This window comes from Populus euphratica, unplaced genomic scaffold, assembly GCF_000495115.2.
Source record: "Populus euphratica unplaced genomic scaffold, PopEup_1.0 scaffold858.1, whole genome shotgun sequence".
In the NCBI taxonomy this organism is placed as follows: Eukaryota; Viridiplantae; Streptophyta; class Magnoliopsida; order Malpighiales; family Salicaceae; genus Populus; species Populus euphratica.
Genome location: NW_011500721.1, coordinates 35,967 through 54,932, shown reverse-complemented (window position 1 = coordinate 54,932; position 18,966 = coordinate 35,967). Strand labels below are relative to the sequence as shown.

At 29.7% G+C, this 18,966-nt stretch overlaps 2 protein-coding genes across 3 annotated transcripts; one reads left to right on the top strand and one right to left on the bottom strand.

The window, feature by feature from the left end:
• The first annotated feature begins 653 nt into the window (after positions 1-653).
• LOC105116126 (RNA polymerase sigma factor sigA-like) lies at positions 654-5,312 on the top strand. Of its 2 annotated transcripts, none has more exons than XM_011013335.1 (10): positions 654-904; positions 1,782-2,621; positions 2,986-3,184; positions 3,303-3,395; positions 3,698-3,826; positions 4,041-4,094; positions 4,174-4,251; positions 4,341-4,403; positions 4,710-4,822; positions 4,926-5,312. In XM_011013335.1, the coding sequence occupies exons 2-10, from the start codon at positions 1,933-1,935 to the stop codon at positions 5,032-5,034; spliced, it is 1,527 nt and encodes a 508-aa protein (XP_011011637.1). In that variant the 5' UTR covers positions 654-904; positions 1,782-1,932; the 3' UTR covers positions 5,035-5,312. The 2 variants fall into 2 exon arrangements, with proteins under 2 accessions (XP_011011637.1, XP_011011636.1); XM_011013334.1 differs by having other exon boundaries at positions 655-904; positions 1,779-2,621.
• Positions 5,313-13,787: 8,475 nt separating this feature from the next.
• Positions 13,788-16,491, bottom strand: LOC105116125 (axoneme-associated protein MST101(2) protein). The gene is made up of 5 exons (XM_011013333.1): positions 16,382-16,491; positions 16,160-16,310; positions 14,754-14,824; positions 14,529-14,627; positions 13,788-14,443 (listed from the first exon to the last, which is right to left on the bottom strand). The coding sequence occupies exons 2-5, from the start codon at positions 16,272-16,274 to the stop codon at positions 14,132-14,134; spliced, it is 597 nt and encodes a 198-aa protein (XP_011011635.1). The 5' UTR covers positions 16,275-16,310; positions 16,382-16,491; the 3' UTR covers positions 13,788-14,131.
• Positions 16,492-18,966: the final 2,475 nt, after the last annotated feature.

The window sequence follows — 18,966 nt, the reverse complement described above, 5'->3', positions numbered from 1 at the left end:
AAGCAGGAGCTATATGGATAAACAATTCAACAAGTGAGGAGTCTGTGCTGTGGAAAAACAATTCAAAGCAACTTCTCAAGGAAGAAAGGTGGCATAAACGAATCAAGAATTTATCTTTTGATTAAAATAAATAGTACTTATTTAAACCAATCTTTCCAAGTGCATGAAGTTATGTAATTTTCAACCTTTTGAAATTAAATAATGTTTGTGGTGTTTGACTAGTTTAGATTGAGAAACCCAAAATAATAATAATAATGAAATTAAATATACAAAATATCCGCAGCGGAGGGTGAGAGCGTGCGTGAAGCACATAGTTTATTGAAGCGATGACACATGGATTTGTAGCAGACCCATCGATTTCTAGCTCAGTTCCCATTTCTCAAACAACCAACGAAGAATTAAATATAACAAAAACTAAGAAAAGAACAAAACAGAGAAGAAAAGGAAAGAGGCAAAATGGCAATCTCTACACCACTCAAACATGGATGCAATATCTCTCATGGCCACTAGCAACATTCCTTCCCGTATCATCTACCACGATATTTTTATTTAAAAATATATTAAGTTCATTTTTTTTTATATTTTTTATAGTATCTCATTAAATCAATTTAAAATAACTTTTTTTTAATGCAAAAACAAATTATGTATATATTGTTTTTGAGCTGTAACCCTCCATTTTCTTTACTGAAATCATCGTATTATGGTAGTAAGATTATCAAACAGGATAAAATTGAAAATAATAATAATAATGAAAAAATCATACGTTCAGACAAATAAGGTTGTAACAGCTAACAAGGCTGGTTGCAGTTTACAACCACTCTGCCCCCTGCTCACTTTGGAATCCTCACCTCGTCCCTATCACCTTCTGCTTCTCTTGTTTTCCTAACAAACTGTTGTTTTCCAGGTATGCAGCTCTTCAACTTTATACACCATTTCTCTTCTTTCAAAACTCTCTAAATTTTCTTTTGCGTTTCCTTATTCTTCTGCTGTAAACTGAATTATTCTTGTTCTTTTGGCCACTTTGTTTGGATCTTGGAACCCAATTTCTGGGGGGCAGTTTAGACAGAGAAGAGCTTGCATAACTCATAATTTGAAAAAATAGTAGCAAATATGAAGAATAGCCCACAACTGTAAACACCGTTTGTGATCATTTGCTTTGCAAACTATATGGGCTTCTACTTCAACACTTGGAGTATTGGGACTGAGTTAATCTATCTGCCCTCCACTCATTCACGGTTTAACATCAAAGTCTCACTTTATTGGCTAAAGCTTGATTTGAACATGTTATAACACATACCTGTCTCAGGCATGGTAATATATCTTAATTGTTATTAATGTACTAAAGAAAATTCAACTATGGTTTAAGACCTGATTTGCATCATGTTAGTTTTGTATTTAATATTTGATGGGATCTTTGTTTGTAACTTCACTGTTATATTTCTTTCCATTTCCTATATGATTGGAGATTTTGATGTTTTTAGAAATTCTTAGTTCAACTCTATAGCTGTATTTACTTGGTTTCTGGATACTAATCCTCTGCATATCCATATCTGTGACCACATTCCCTGATACTCATGTAGTCGTTTATTTTGGATAGTTTGAATACAATGAACTTACAAGAAATTTGGTAGATTGTTATGGAATGTGATGCGACGAGGATCATTATGGTCACCATACATTTTTTTACAATCTACCAAACATATAGTTACTCTTCCTTTTTTTGACCTATTGAGGAGCCTAATATTTTTCCCCCCAATTTCCTTCGATTTTAATTCCAGAAGGACTATCAAAGTGAGCTTTAGGGAGATTTATCCGAAACAATATCTACATGCACGGAGTCTTGTGAATAGAGTAGGCTTGAAGAGCGGTGGACTGGTACATCAGTTTTCTAAAAGCTTGTGATGATTATTGTACAAACCTAAAAGTAATCATATGATGGCCACAGCTTCATTTATTGGACTTACCACAGGAAAGAGGCTCTTGAGTTCCACCTTTTATTATTCAGACCTCACAGAAAGGCTTTCCAATGTCAATGATCATGGAATAGCCTATCAAATTACAACAACAAAGAGTGTGATTGTTGCAAAAAAGTCATCAAAATATGGCCCCAGCTTCCCCTCGTCCTATCGAAATCCACACTCCAATAAAGCCCTTAAAGAACTTATTGATACTGCTTCTGCTTCTTCAACTGTAGCAACATGGTTCAAGGCATTAGATGACTTCGAAGAAGAAAGTTCTGTTCTCGACTATTCAGTTGAAGCTCTCATTTTGCTGCAGAAGTCTATGCTAGAAAAGCAATGGAATCTTTCTTTTGAGAGGATAAACTCAAGTGACTCAAAAATTAAAAAAAGTAACAAGAAGATACCTGTCACTTGTTCTGGGGTGTCTGCTCGACAACGAAGGTTGAATAGCAAGAGAAAAAATCAGAACCAAAGCAAATTCATGTCATGTAGTGGTGACTTTAAGCTGCCAAGGTCAGATATTAGTCCAGATCTACTTCTGAATCGTTTGAAAGGTTATGTGAAGGGTGTAGTAAGTGATGAGGTGCTTCCCCATACAGAAGTCGTGCGTCTGTCAAGGATAATTAGAGCTGGTATTTCCTTAGAGGACCATAAATCCAGGTGAGAATACAATATTAATGATAAGAGAAGTTTTTTAGTTCAGTGTAGTTATTTGTTTGCACACCTTGTTGATTCTATAATAAGCAGCTTTATTGTATTTTTTTGACGTAACATGGATTTTGAATGTGACTAAGGCAGATATAATTGAGGGCAACGGTATGGCTGGTAATGATTTTTTCTTTCCTTGTCATTCACACCTTGCTCCGTGTTCTCGAAACTTGGGACAATTTTATGTGAAGAGAAATCATGATTTAATTTTCTTTAGTGTGCTGAACACTCATTTATAAAACATGCGATCCATATCTTTCATTTGTGTGTTATTCCATTGCTGTATGATCAATATATTCGAATCTGGAAATTTCAGTCTGAAGGAGAGATTAGGTTGTGAGCCCTCAGATGAACAACTTGCGGATTCCTTGAGGATTTCTCGTGCTGACTTACAGTCACAATTGATTCAATGCTCCTTGGCAAAAGAGAAGCTGGCCATGAGCAATGTTCGTCTGGTTATGTCTATTGCTCAAAAAAATGATAACATGGGTGCTGAAATGGCTGACCTTGTTCAGGTTACTTTCTTTTGCTTCACTTCAAGTATGAAATGTCGGTATCCATGTATCTGAGTAGCTTGGATAGAGTTCTGGCCGACCTCTCTTATATGTAATGTTTGTAATATTTCTCATGCAGGCAGGTTTAATTGGGCTACTGCGAGGTATTGAGAAATTCGATTCTTCCAAAGGGTTCAAAATCTCAACTTATGTTTATTGGTGGATACGTCAGGTAAGGCAGATTTTTCCTTCTAGATTGTAAGCAGATTCTTCCAAAGGGTTCATCAGATATTACCACCAGCAGTTGTATGCATATCCCACAATGGATAATAACCTCACAAATCTTTTGCATCATTACATTCTAATAACCTTATTCAACAACTTGTCTTCCTATGAAGTTTAGCATTCACAGCCCTTCTTTTTTATCCCAAAGCAATTCGTAACTGAAAAATGAGTTTGCTGCGATAATAATGCCAGCTAGTCATTAGAGATGTTACAAAACTAATGCATTTTTACATCCTTGTTTGGACACAGGGTGTCTCAAGAGCTTTAGTTGAGAATTCAAGAACCTTAAGATTGCCTAATCACTTGCATGAAAGGTTAGGCCTAATTCGGAATGCAAGGATTAGACTAGAAGAGAAAGGAGTGACTCCATCAATTGATGTAAGTGCATCTTTTTACCAGGATCAAAATCACAGAAATTTAGTTTCTTAATTTTTCCTGTGTATAAGAATTCAGTGCTGGTGCATCATTCAATTTCCAAAAAGTTGACCATTTGTGAACTTTCTTAGTCCCTTTTTCTTTGATGAGGAGATATTTAATTTTGTTTATTTTGTTTTGTTCCATTCGAATCTTCTTATTTCATTATTATTTTCAGAGAATTGCAGAAAGCTTGAATATGTCCCAGAGGAAAGTGAGGAATGCTACTGAGGTACTAAATTTATGAGTCTACTTGTTCTATAGCCTTTCAGTCTCTCTTTCTGTCTACCAAACAATGTCATCATACACAGGCTATCGGTAAGGTCTTCTCACTTGATAGGGAAGCGTTCCCCTCTTTGAATGGTCTTCCAGGAGAAACACACCATAGTGTAAGTGAAGCTCAACTCCCCATTCTGCAAATCATTTTCATGTGTCTATTTTTCATCATTGACTCATTTTCTTCTCTCTTTTTTCAAAGTACATTGCAGATAATCACCTTGGGAACAACCCATGGCATGGAGTAGATGAGTGGGCACTCAAGGTAAAAAGAAGAGGAAAACTAGAATTTGTAATGAGAAGGAAAAACTTTGAATGGAAGAACAAACCCGCAATTAACTTATACAGTTCAGGTTTACCATGAGGTGATTCTGTAGACACCATAAATACACAAAAAACATGAACCACACTAAGTGAGATATTTTGTGAAGTAGAGTTTCAAGAGGATGGTTGAGTTTTTTGAGAGGCGCACACACGCGCGCGCGCACATATAAAACTCATCCTCCTGTATTCGGATTCCAGATGATTGTAAGAGAAAAGAGGTTAATTTGTTGAGTTATGTATTGGACAGGAGGAAGTAAACAAGCTTATCGATTCAGCTCTTCAAGAACGAGAAAGAGAGATCATACGTCTTTACCATGGTTTAGATAAAGAATGCCTCACATGGGAGGACATTAGCAAGCGGTGAGTAAATTTTTGCACTGCTTCTGCTTGCTGACTTTGTATAAATGAGGACTAGATTTGAGTGCCTTGAAATTTATAGTTTGTTGATTTTTGCTATTATCAGCATGGGGTTGTCCAGAGAAAGAGTTAGGCAGGTCGGACTCGTTGCACTTGAGAAACTAAAACATGCTGCTAGGAAGGGGAAGCTGGAGGCCATGCTAGTCAAACATTAAGTTTTGTGTGTATACATACAGAAAGGAAAACTCTTACCTTCCATTTCATACTCTCTTTTTTTTCCTTTTTTATTCTGAAGTATAGGAGGTCATGTTACAATGCCTATAACCCTGAACTTTCTGTAGAGTTACAACATTGATTAAGAGCTTGTAAGCCGAAGCAGAATTTTTTAGAAAAAGTGTATTTATCACAAGGAGAGAAAAATTTATGTACGTCGAATCATAATCTTTTTCTTATCAGTCATTCTTTAGTAGAAAGTTACAATCCTTTTCTTGTATACTTTTTATTTTTATTGGCTTTTTCCTTCCTTGAAATCACTTCTCCATGAAAGATCTTGAGAATTTTGCACTTGGTATACTGTACAAGTTTCGTAGGAACATCAAGACTTTTTTTCATGGAACTGTTTCAGCAAGACGAAGGACTAAGTTCGGAAGCAGTCTGCGTACCTGTTGTGGCATGACAACTCATTGAAGATGTCATACCTGTACCTTGTCGACAATTATATATATTGGTCATGATTGTGAAATTATATATTAGAAATAAAATTATTTAATGATGTTTTTACTTCAGTTAATAAATAACATGATTTTAATTTCTTATTCAAAAATAAAATTTTGGTGCATGAGCATAATTCACATAGTAAGCTCATCACATACATGAGGGCCAAGTTATTTTCATAGAGAACAATAAATTTTGACATGATAAACATCTTATTTTTCTTTACATCTAATTGTGTCAGGGAAATAATTTTTTCTTATGAATTTTTGTTAAAAGTTTTTTCAGATAAAACTCAATTTCCTTGTTTACATATTTTGTTTTTTTACATATAAATATATACTTCTTATTTATAACATGATTCTTTTTTATTAATAAAAACTTATCATAATTTGAAAAACAAGTTTCAATCATGTGATAATTTTATGTGAATGTATAGAAAAATAAAATAATAATTAACTTGAGAAAACTAAATAAGAATATAAAAAATATATACTTTATTCACATTGAATATTCATGAGGAATTAAAAAAAAAAGCATATTAGGTTCATTTATAATTATTTATGAAGTAATTGCTAACATTAAAAAAAAAAAAAGACATTTTGTTATTTGAAAATTAGAGTTTAAATCAATCAATAAGTGCACTCATAATATTGTTTACATAGTTAACAAGGTATGTCATACTTAGTAGTTTCTTTTCTATTTGTTTTGCTACAACTTTCTCAAAACAATTTCTTATAAACTTTTTCTTTATGTTCCACTGCATATACTTATCCATCCCTTTTAGTTATTTCTCTAATGCACATAGCTTTCAAAGTCCTAAACCATAACACAAAAGCTTTCATAACCTCTTTTACACATTTGACTACTTTGACTAAAAAAAACAATTTGAACTCAAATTCTATGTAAAAGTGTTCATGAAAGTAGTAATGTGAAAAGCAAGTGAAAAGTGGTTTCAAATAATTATAAACCAAATAGTCTTTATTTTATGAAAATATTGGCTACACCGTCACTATATTGATCAATGAAATTGGTGTTGTGTTATCTTATTAATTGGTTGTCTTTCTTAAAGAATTGCTTAAATTTATATTCTTATTTTTCTAGGAAATACATACATTTGTTAACCCATTAAAGGTATAGAAGATCGTAATAAGATCTTGTTGTTCATTTTATTTCTATCCATATCTTTCTTAAAAGTTAAACTAGTTTAACTTTATCTATTCTTCCATTCTATTATTGTCACTAATAAAGGGTTGTTGTATAAAGGGAATGAGATTTTTTTTATTGTAACATGATTTCTGTGAGATAGAATTTCCTAGTAAAAATTTATGATCAAAATGGATATAAATTATATGGAACAAACAATAAGCTTATGGTTGATTATATTCATAGAGCAGCTAGCCTGTTAGAGACTATCACATCAAAGTTAGGTTGTGTTTTTTGTTGTGTTTAATATACTAAGAAATACTACCTTGTATAAAGCATTCTTGTTTTAAACATCCTTGTTGGAGTGGTTGTGGTTACATAACTCTTGAGATATGTCTTTTAGGTGTATAAGTCCATGCATTCATGTCTATTTTGACACAATTCATTTTATATCTGATTTAATTAATTAGATATGACTTGTATAATTTGATTGATCATTATAATGTTATGGTGGCAAGTCATGTTTGTTGTGTTCTCTATCTCTATATAAAGAGTTTTTATGTCACAGTTAAAAAGAGTTATAATTTGATAATAAAATGCTTCTCCAAGAGCAATTGTGGGTGGCTGACTAGAATTTATCTCAAGTTATCAGCATTTTATAATGCTATCAAATAAATAAAAAGAATACATATATAGTTATGAATTGGGTATTAATACAACAATGTGCATGTAAACAGATAATAGTGATAACCTATTAAAAATGATGAAACATGAGGGATTGCATAGGGATATCAAGGATGTAATTCTATTTTGTAATGGTGAATTACATGATTAAGACCCATCTCTAAGCATGCATAATATTGATTGATCTAGAAGATGATGGATTATTAGGCTTTTACTACTAAGAACCTAGCCACTCTCAATTGCTTATATTGACTATTCATTTAGTATAATAATAATGAATTTACTTGTATTTTTTAAAAGACATATTTAATGGCTTCTAGAATAATGTTAAATATTATCCTATTAGACATATGAATTTATATGTTGTCAATTAATTTTAACTAGGACTTAACCTATAAAAAGATGATAACAACATTTGTTAAATAAAAAGTGAGATTTTTAATATTGAACTCTAAGAAAGGGATGTTTATTTTATGAAGCATCATTATGTAGAAAATAACACAAGTTTAAGAAAAGAAATTATAAGAGTTTAAATGTGTTAGTAAAATAAAAGAAAGTTGTGAATAAAATAAAGAAAGAAAATATTGATACTTGTAAAAAAGGTGAATCAAATTATTGAAATTACATATGAGGTTACTCATCTTTCATAATAATTATGAGGCCTTTATAAAATGATACATAGTTTAAATTCTATCTAAAGATATAAATTCTAATTTATTTAGTTGTAGTTATCAGGTAAGAAGATTTTATTACATCCTAACTATCCTTACTCTCTATTGTTAGCTATACTATCTTGTTATAATATTAATGTATAGATGATTGCTTGATTTAGGGATTTTGATTGATAAAAAATAGTTGTATATAATTACCTTATTTAGATATTTTAATTATGTTATAAAAGAATTATAGGTTGTAATTATGGTAACACTTTTCTATTTAATGAGAAATGATCCTCCATTAAGCAATATTCAGACCATTTTAAAATGATATCAAAGATTGAACTCATCTTTTTTTGATTCTTTAGGTTAATGTATTTTTTTGTCACGTTGTGAGAGGTTTTTGGGTTTCTCTCTTAAGAAATAAATCATGGTTTCAAGGCCATTGACAATTTCTAGACGTGAAGAGCTTCTAGTTTGGTTAGGCATTATAACAACAAAAATTAAATATTTTGACAATTCTCATTCTCAATAGTTTGAAGTTTTTTTGACAACAACTTTTATTTTTTATACTAGTTCAATACTTTTTTTTATTATCATATCAAGAGAAATTGTTTTTTATTTTAATGGAAATAATTAATCCACTTTAGAGTTCTAATTTAGGATGTTAATGAAAAGAAAATAATTATAGGGTCATTTAGATGAGTTTTTTATAATTCCTAATAATCCTAGGAAGATTGTTCTTGGGAAATAAGGATGTCAAAGAGACCAATTTCTAATAAAATTAAGACTAGAATGTAAGACTATACGCACTAGTTTAATCAATTAAAAATATATTTTATCTTTGGATTTTTTTTAAAATGAATAATTACCAGAAAAAAATATTTAGTCACTCAAATTAGCCTTACTTCAAAAATCATGATATTTGAGATAGTTAATGTGGTATATACCATTTGGGGTAAATGAAGATCCAAGTCACATACTTAATATTATAGTTCCAAGAAGTTTAGACATATTACAAAACATTGAAGTAAGAAATTTTATATATATATATATATATATATATATATATATATTATTAAGAATTGTCATGAGTTTCAAAATCAAGATTTTTTAACCCTTTTTAATGTTGTCTACTCTAATTTTATAGATATCTTTTTAGTTCCTTCTTTGAATAAAAACTTTATAAGTAGTTATTGCTTTTCTCTCACATCTGAGATGGAACAATATATAATTATTTATTCTTTTTTGCATACAAAGAAAGGGGAGTTTGCTTACATTTTCTTGGTTGATTGATTTTATAATTTTTAATCATATGATTGATAGTACAAATGTTATATGTAATGTTCATAAGTATAAAGGTAAGGAACATATTTATATATCCAATATAGATTTTTCTTATCGGTATAATTAGAACTTTATGTTCTTCTTTTGACAATGTTTTTATGTCTTTAAATTTATTTATCAATTTAATTTTTTTTTTGTTAATTTATGGATAATAATTGTAAAATTTACTTTAATTGTAATAATTTATGATGCATGCTCAAAATGCTGGGGAAGTGATGGAAAATGGCTTAAAGTGGGATGTCTCCTTCCTATCTAGTTTTTCATTCATACTTTTGTTTTTTTAGGTTATACTAGTGTTGTAAATAATATTAATGCTTGGAATAAGAAATTAGAACATTTTTGTTTTGATTCGTCTTATAAAACATAGTTATTTGAGCAATATAATTTTTCTTTTCATGTTTACCATGTCGTGTTGTTATGAATTGTGTCAAATTAGTAAAAGAAAATCCTTGCCCTTTCCTTTTTTTGGTAGTCGGACTTTTACTTGTTTTGAGATTAATCATACTAATGTATAAGGTGCTAGTCATGTTATTTCAAATGCTTGGTATGATATTTTATGATATTTATTGATTATTATAATCATTTTATTTAGATATATGTTTTTCTTTCTAAAGTTAATATGTTATCTATCTTTTAGGATTTTCTTGTATTTATTTAAAATCATTTTTACTTGTTTTATAGCTGTATGATTTGATTATAGGGGTGAGGAATATATTTCTAAAGGTTTTCAATCTCTTTTAATATTCTAGTCTTTACACTTCTCAACAAAATAAAGTCATGAAGTATAAGAATTATCAACTTTAAGATGTTGTTTATTCCTTGTTAACTATGAAGCATGCTTTTTTACATGGTGATCTAAAAAAAAAAACATATGAATCTTCTACCTAGCATGGTCACTCATTCCTCTTTTGAGATTTGTCATTTAAAGTGGTCTCTATAAAGATTAAAAAAGACACCACGTGTTTGGTCTGAGAATTTTCATTCTACCCTTATTGATTTTAATTATATGCAGAGTTAATATGATTCTCTTTTTATTTGAATAACTGCTACTATGCTTACTATGTTTCTTTTATATTTGGATGATATTATTATTACAATATATAACTATCAGTTGATTGAGAAACTATAAACACTTCTTAATACTTCAACTGACACATCACTTTTACAATTATATGAAAGATTTTGGTTCCTATAATATTTTCTTAATCTTGAGGTATTTCAATATCTAACTGGCATAATTTTATATCAACACAAGTATACTTAAGATTTTCTCACCTTAGCTGATCTACAGTCCAACAACTTAGTCCTTCCACTATTGGAGCTCAACTTAAAGTCCAACAAGATAATAGTGTACTATTATCTGATCTTCTCACCTTAGCTGGTTTATAGTCCAACAACTTAGTTCTTACACTAATAAAGCTTGACTTGAAGTACAACAAGATAATGGTGTGCTATTATATGATCCCTCATTGTATAGAAAATTGATAGTGAGTTTGAACTATTTCATAATTATTTAGCTTTATATTGTTTTTTTATTTATTGTATAGCAGGTTAGTCAATTTATACAAGCTCTTTGTTATTCTTATTGACCATTATATGACGTATTCTTTGTTATCTTAAGGGTACTTCTAGTTGTGGGTTATTCTTTTTTACAAGGACTTCTTTATAATTGGTGGGTTTTATAGATGTAAATTGAGTTGGTTGTCCTGATACTTGTCATCCAGTTACTATTTAGTATATGTTTCTTAGAGACACTTTATTTTTTAGTAGAGTTAAAAGTGGAATAAAGTATCCAAATCCTTAACCAAGTCTAAATATCTTGTCATGTCATCTATATGCTTTGAGACTGTTTGGCTCTAAGGCTTATTAATATTCATCAACTTATTCCTACTTCTTTCATGTTGATAACACTAGTTCTATTAAAGTTGATGTCAATCAAATCTTTCATGATCATACTAGGAACATTAAAATAGATTGTCATTCATGAAGTACTTAATTAATATATATATATATATATATATGTGATTACTTTCCCTTACATTTCCATTGAGTTTTAGAGGGCTAATATGTTTACCAAGGCTCTATCTTGTCATCAACATCAATTCATGATTAATAAATTGATGCTTCTAGATCTATTAACATAAATTTAAAAAGAATTATCTACTATAATATCATGCCATAATATTATTGTTATAGGTAATTGCTTGATTTAAATATTTGATTACATGAAATAGTTAAACACAACATAGTTGGCAAACTCCACATTACACGCAGATAAAATTATTCTTAACATAAAAAAATATTCAAGCGCAACAAGCATGATTTCTAGTAACAAGAAATATTAATCATTATCTAAAAATGTGAGTTTTCATTTAGAAAAAAAACTAATAATGTTAACGTGAGTGTATTAAAAAGCATAAGAATAGTACAATGCTTGTGCATTATCATGGAAAAATTGCTCGACCTAAACCTTTGTTTAACTCAAGTTTCAAATCAAACCGTGTGGGGGTTGATTTAATATGACCTGATTGACTTGGTGAATTAAAAAACATAGTTCGACTAAAACAAAATTCAATATGACATTTTATTTTTGTAAACATTAAGGTGATAATATATTAGATTGATTTGAATTAAGTTATTAAACATGTGGGCTGGGTCATGAACCATATTAGTTTTAATAAGTTTATTTTTTAAAAACTATTCTTTATTTAGTTATGTAATAACAACAAATAAATTAAATTAAATTAAAAAAATAGTTAATTATGATGGGCTATAAAAAAGAACACCCATTCATATTCTAAAGAGATTTCTATAATCTTATTCAATAATGTAAAAATTAAATGAAATTTAATAAAATAATATATTAAATATATTCTTCATTAATCTAATAATTGTAAAAATATATACCAAATATATTTTAAATTATTTTATTTTTAATAATTCAAGTTAATTGTTAGGAAAGGAAAAAAAAAACAATAAAGAATAAGATATACGAGCTTGAAAAACCCAGCATGTCTACCCCACTAAAAATAAGCCTAGGAGTTTAAACCTTTTAAGTGAAGGTCCACATGCTTATTTCTTTTATTTGGATAAGTGACCCATCATCCACTTGATTATTTTTTTAAAAAGTAAACAATATATCATCTACTAGTTAGAATCCTAACATTACAAAGATGACTTAAAAATCAAGCAGTTTTTTTTTTCACTCTAAAATTTATTTTTAAACAATTTTCACCTAAAAAAATAATAAACATCCTTAAAACCTCAAAAAAATCTATCAATCCAAAAAAAAAAACTCAAAAAATGGTCTAAAAAAGCAAAATCTAATTAAGAATGAAATTTATTTTTCAATCTTGATTTATCTTTTCCAAGCAAGATAAGGATTTAAAAAGATCTCAATGAGATTTTTCTTATTAAATGAGACCTATTAACACAAACATCAATAAGTTCTCTTGTGAAAAAATATTTTGTTAATTAACTTTCTCTCACCTTTGTTCTAATATGGTGACTCTCACTACTTTCTCAAAGTTAAGGAATGAAATGTGAATAAAATAAATTTTTGGACTAAATCATATAATTTGCAAATTTTAAGGATTGAAATAAAGATTGATCAAAATCTCAAGCTTAAAGGCATTGACACTCTTTTGTTTTTTTTTAAATAGTTGTTATCAACCAAGTTTTCATTTTTGGTCCTCTTATCTTTAATTTATTACAAACAAGAAAACTTTAATTTTTTTTTTTGGTAAAATTAAGAATCAATTCAATACCAAGATATTTATTTAAGACCATGATAAATTAAAAGAAAGCAATACAATACAAGCTATCAAATCAAATTATGCAACATGAAAAGATGAAATTAAGAAACATGTTTAAACCAAAAAATAAATTATTCATTTTTTCTAAAATAAAGTGTTGCCACTCCACCTTGCTTTCAATTTTAGTCCCCTCATTCTTAAATTATTGCAAACAACTAAAGTATTTTATTTTTTTTGCAAAATCAAAAAACAATATAATGTTGGAAAATTTATTTGAAATAAAAATAACCCAACAAATTCCAAAACGAAATAAATCATCAAACCCAAACCCAATCACCAATCAATACCATGTTGAAAAAAAAATCAAAAACCAAAAAAAAAAACATAATTAAAGACCAAAACAATTGGAAAACATTGTTCGCATCCTCTTTGTTTTTCATTGAATACTTATCTTATTTAGAGAGATTGTAATTATAATACAAGGTGATTTTACATGTAACTATAGTAATACTTTTTAAATTTAATGAGGCATTCAGAGACTTCTACTTGCTTTATCGACTACCTCAAACCTCTTAGTCATCTTTTATTGATTCAATTGACACGTGTAAGCTTATTTTAGATTTAAACAAAAGGCAACAATGATGAACTGAAATGCTTAAACACAACAAATAGCAAGAATTCAGACCCCATGCATATAAGTGAAACATGGTCTCAAGATCTTCAATATCAGTCGTGTTTATCAAGAGTGAAGAAATGCAAAACTGGTCTTGGTCTAAAGAAAAGATGCTACATGGAAGGCTATCCTTGAGAAATTGAACCCAACAATTACAGAAGGCTCTTTATAAACAACCAAAACAAAAACGCAACCGCTCGAAATTTTTCTCATACATTGTGCCAATACCGAATCAAGGATCTTGTAAGGACCATTCAAGATCCAGGTTTTGAAAGATGATAGAAGCAACACTGAGATTCTATCACTGCTGTTATTGAAATAGCTCAAATTAGGCCCGCTTTCAATGGCGCTTCCTTCCACCACCTTTTTTCTTTCCCTTGTTCTTTTTGCCACTGTGCTTCTTCCCTTTGCTGACCATATGACTGCTAGAACCATCATCTCTCCTTTTGCCACTGTGCTTCTTCCCTTTGTTGAACATATGACTGCTAGAACCATCATCTCTAGATGACGCTCGACTCAACAAATGCTTCACATCAAGTATGCCATTTTTAAAATGACCTTCAGTTGACCTCAGCACCCTGTCCTCAAGTTTGCGCTTCTCGACTGTTCGTCTAGCACCACTACCACCTCCAAATCTTCCAAGAACCATATTCTAAAATGTAGAATAGTTACAGTCAGAGCAATAAGATTTGTACAATCAGATCAATCATAAATTAGAAAGGTCATGGAGAATCAACCTCTTGTTCCCTCATTTCAAGCATTTTCTGTTCTCTTTCCTTTTGTTTCTTCATTTGCACACGGGCTACACTTAAAGGTAGTCTTTGCTTCTTAGGAGGCTGTGTTCAGGACAAAGTGCAGGACTATATTCATCAAGCACCATATGGAAGAAGGATACTCCATAATAAAAAATATCTACTATATTAAATACAAAGTGACGTGATTGGTGCTCATAGAGATTTTACCTTTCCACCGAGAGAGAGTACTTTATGGTTTTCTAATTCTTTCCTCTCTTTCCATGTCATATGCGAGGCACCTGGGAGACAAAACATTATAGTAACAAAAGCACTACAAAGTTTCTTAGTTGTAAATACAAATTCAAACAATCACAATAAGATGCAAATGAAGAACCAAAAAGATAGAAGCACATCCCAATGAATGGCACAAACTTAAACAGATCAATATTTATTGCTTCCAAGTTTGAATTAACAGCAGAAACATGACCACAATCAAAGCCAGATTCAGCAACTTTTTACCATATGATGCAACCTAATTTTCCTCTGGCTATAACACTAGATAAAAAAAAATTTCACAATGCACTGAGTCCATTTTATATGCCCAAAAGAAGAACCCATACAATTATGACGAATGGTGGCAAAAGAATACAATGCACTGTTTAACAAAATATTGTATTCCTTGTGGCATGATTAAAACTGGAAGCTGTAGCCCATCATTTAGGTCTGAACAGTAGAACAAGCAAGTTAAAAAAATTAGCAGGTGATGAAACATCCTCTTTGCTTCTCGTCACACATGAATAACAGATCAATCATCTCAATCATCAAATTATGCAACCAAACCCACTGAACCCAATGAAACGACATTGTTCCAGGTTCTACAAAACAGAAAGGAGCTTCATCTTATTAGCTCCTTCATCCAATTTGGATTTTATTGAGTCTGAAAGAAAAAACAAATAGACTTGGAGCCTGAAACTAGCTGCTTCAAAAATAGCACACAACTCCAATGTTGCCTGAAAAAAAATACAGAACATTATGCATTTAAAATAAAGAAACATGTAGGGAAAGGGATTCCACCATGAGAGGGAAAGGGAAATGAAATTCTGATCAGAAGATGTGGGCTTTGATGTTAGGAAGCTCAAAACTCTCACATTGCCAAATGCTACTACAAAGGTGTAATAGGGTAGTCTATGACACCATATAACTCTACGTTTCCAATCTCTTTGTCAATAAGTTTTACACTGTATTCTCTAAAAAAACGTTGCCATTGTAAATATATTCTCGAAAGCTTGAAATCCACTTCAATCAATTGATGCACTGTAATAGCATTGTGGAAAATCACAAGGCAGCAGTTTAAACACCCAAGAGCAACTTCAAAACAAATCATTGCACTATTCCACATAAGCAAACTCTTCAATCTCATCTCATCTCATCTCCTCTCAATTCCTGCAAGAAATTCCTAACCTCAAACCGACAATTCCTAGATAGCCCCTAACTCATCCTACAATCCATCATCACACAACTTTCTCGTAGATACATAAAGTATAATTATAATGCAGCAGATAGCAAACACTGAAGAACAAATTTGTTTTAAAAAACGGTGAGAATAAAAACAGGAATAAAAAAAGAGTAATTACTGAAGAACTCGATATCTTTCATAATCTTCTTGATGTCCCATTCTTGATCCTTGTCATCCATGTCGCCACTTCCACTTCCACTTCCACTTCCAGCTGTTTGATTTTTCTTCTTCATAGCTTTTTTATTCACTCTCTTTCTTACTTGGTTTAGCTGCAAAAAGAAAGAAAATAGGTCAGAAACTCTGCCAAAGCATAACTACATACAAAAACTCAGATATGTACCTGCGAATTTAGATTTTAGGGTTTAAAGCGGGCTTTTAAAACTAATTTGATGTTCGATGCCTGAGAGAATTTTTATTTTGTGCGTTTAGGGTTAGATAAGTACGGACAGCCAGGAGCAAAGAATAGGGGAAACCTCAACTTACTCCTAAATCTATATACTCATTCTGAATTGCATCCCAAACTTATTAATTTTATCAATTAGACCCCAAATATCTCAATATTTCTCAACTGTGTCCTCTGATTAATTTTATTTTAATAATTTATGTTTAATATGCATGTTTTTTTGCATTTCAATGGTGTTGATTTAAAAAAAAATAATGAGCATTAATATTTCTAGTATAATTTGCATATTTATGCACTAAAACAACATTAATTTGAAAAATGTTGATGAACATCACAAAAAGACTTGGGAAGAATTTATTAAATATTTATGATTTTATTGATCAAATTAATTGACTTGGAGTTTAATTGAGAATTAATATATGAAATTTGGGGCCCAATTAATGTTTTTAAAATCCCAATATACGGTTCTAAATTGGCTTCTAAATTATTCCAAAAGATAATGGAAAGGAAGAGTCCAATAGCAAATTTGCAACTTATACATTTCAAGGTAAAAATACCAAGTCATTATATAAATATATATCAATTACTAAATTAAAAAAAAACTATTTTGACATTATTTGAATAACATTCTACGGTAATACATGCGTATTTGGGTGATGCTGGAATGGCACGGTGGTCATCCTAGAAAGGTTTAAATATTATTGGTTGTATAGACATTAAATCAAATTAAATTAAAAAAAACAAATACTAAAACATTTAAGGTTCTTTTAAGGTATTTCAATGAAGCATTTATATCTATATATTTGTGTTTATACATTTTTTGTCCTTTCTTTTTTATTTTTGTATTTCTAATACAATCTTTAACTTTATAGAGTGGAATTAGGTCCAAAAATATTTTAATTGAAAATAACTAAAAGTATGATGATAAAATTAGAGAGGGGCTTATCTTCTTCTTTATAGAGTGGAATTAGGTTCAAGAATATTTTAATTGAAAATAACTAAAAGTACAATGATAAAATTAGAGAGGGGATTATTTATTTATTAGAAATACAAAAATAAAAAAGAAAGGACAAAAAATGTAAAACATATAAAATTCATGATTATTTCCAAATTATCAACATTTTTTATCCGAAAATTTATTTTATTTATTTTTTAATTCTGGGTACAGAGAGGAGAGAAAAACTCATTTAAAAACAATAAAAAAATAGAGAGAGTTGTTGATTGTCATAATTCTAATGATAAAAAAACAACGATTTTGATGTTAATAGATTTTTTTCGATTAGAAGAGTTTGATGCTGATGGTTGTTAGTTTTTATCTTGCTAAAAAAAGGCTTGGTAATTTGTGATTTTGAGTTTATTTTTTAATTTTTAGGTGAAATGTTTTTCATATATTTTAAGGCTATAAATATGTTTATTGAGGTTTGTCATAGCACAATTTTAGGTTCCTTAAAACTATTATTATTTTATTAAATAAAATAATGTAAAAGAGAAGAGTTTGAAAAATAAAAATAAAAAAATGTAGGAGGCTAGTGACTTAGTTGACAAAAACATATTAAAGAGGAATTTAAATGCATAAATAAGAGATAAAGGGACAAAATGGATCATTGATAATATTGAAAACTCAATTGCACCATTAAAGAATCTAAATGTGAAAAGACAATGCAAACTCAAGGTTATTTTAAGTGAATATTAAATGAATTTGCAAGAAAAATAATTCTAAGAATGTAAGTAGATTTTAATAGGTTGATTTGATTTAATCATAGGTCTAATTAAAAGACTTAATTAAGTTTGAAAATCAATTAAGGCTAAAATTAAAAATATTAATTAAGTGCACAAACTTAATTAAACTTTTAATGGGTCAAATTAATTTTATTAAAGACTTAATTGGTAATAAATTAAATTTAGAAGCCTAATTTTAGTTTAATTGAGAAGATTAGAACTTTGAAGAATCAAATTTAATTTTTACAAGCTTAACCGGATTCAATCAAGGACTCAATTAAAAAAAATCAAGTTTGGAAGCGTTATTCAGATTAGGGACACAATTGAAATTTAAAAAGGTAAAATTGATACAATTAGGAGTTCAATTGAAAGAAATTTAAAGATCGAATGCTTATTGAGAATCAAATTAAAAAATTTCAAAACCAAGAACCAAAGTGCATAAGGTGCCTGAGTTCAATGACTGAAATTAATCACATCAAGGGTATACTTGAAAAAAATTAAAAGTTTAATGGTTAATTGAGGTTAAATTACAATCTGAAACTAATAACCAAAGAGTAAAAAACACTCAACTCAAAAGATTTAAATCTAGGTTTTTAGGGGTGAAATTACAATAATTGAGAAGTTTCAGAGTCAATTGAGAGGGTGTGTACATTGAAATTGACAAAACAGGGACCAAATCAAAATATCCCAATTAAAAATCCCTAATTTTTAGGTTGCATATTGATTAGTACTTAAAAGTGCATTTTTATCATGGTTTTATATCATCATTTTGCACTTAAAGTATCAATAACTCCTTAACTAAA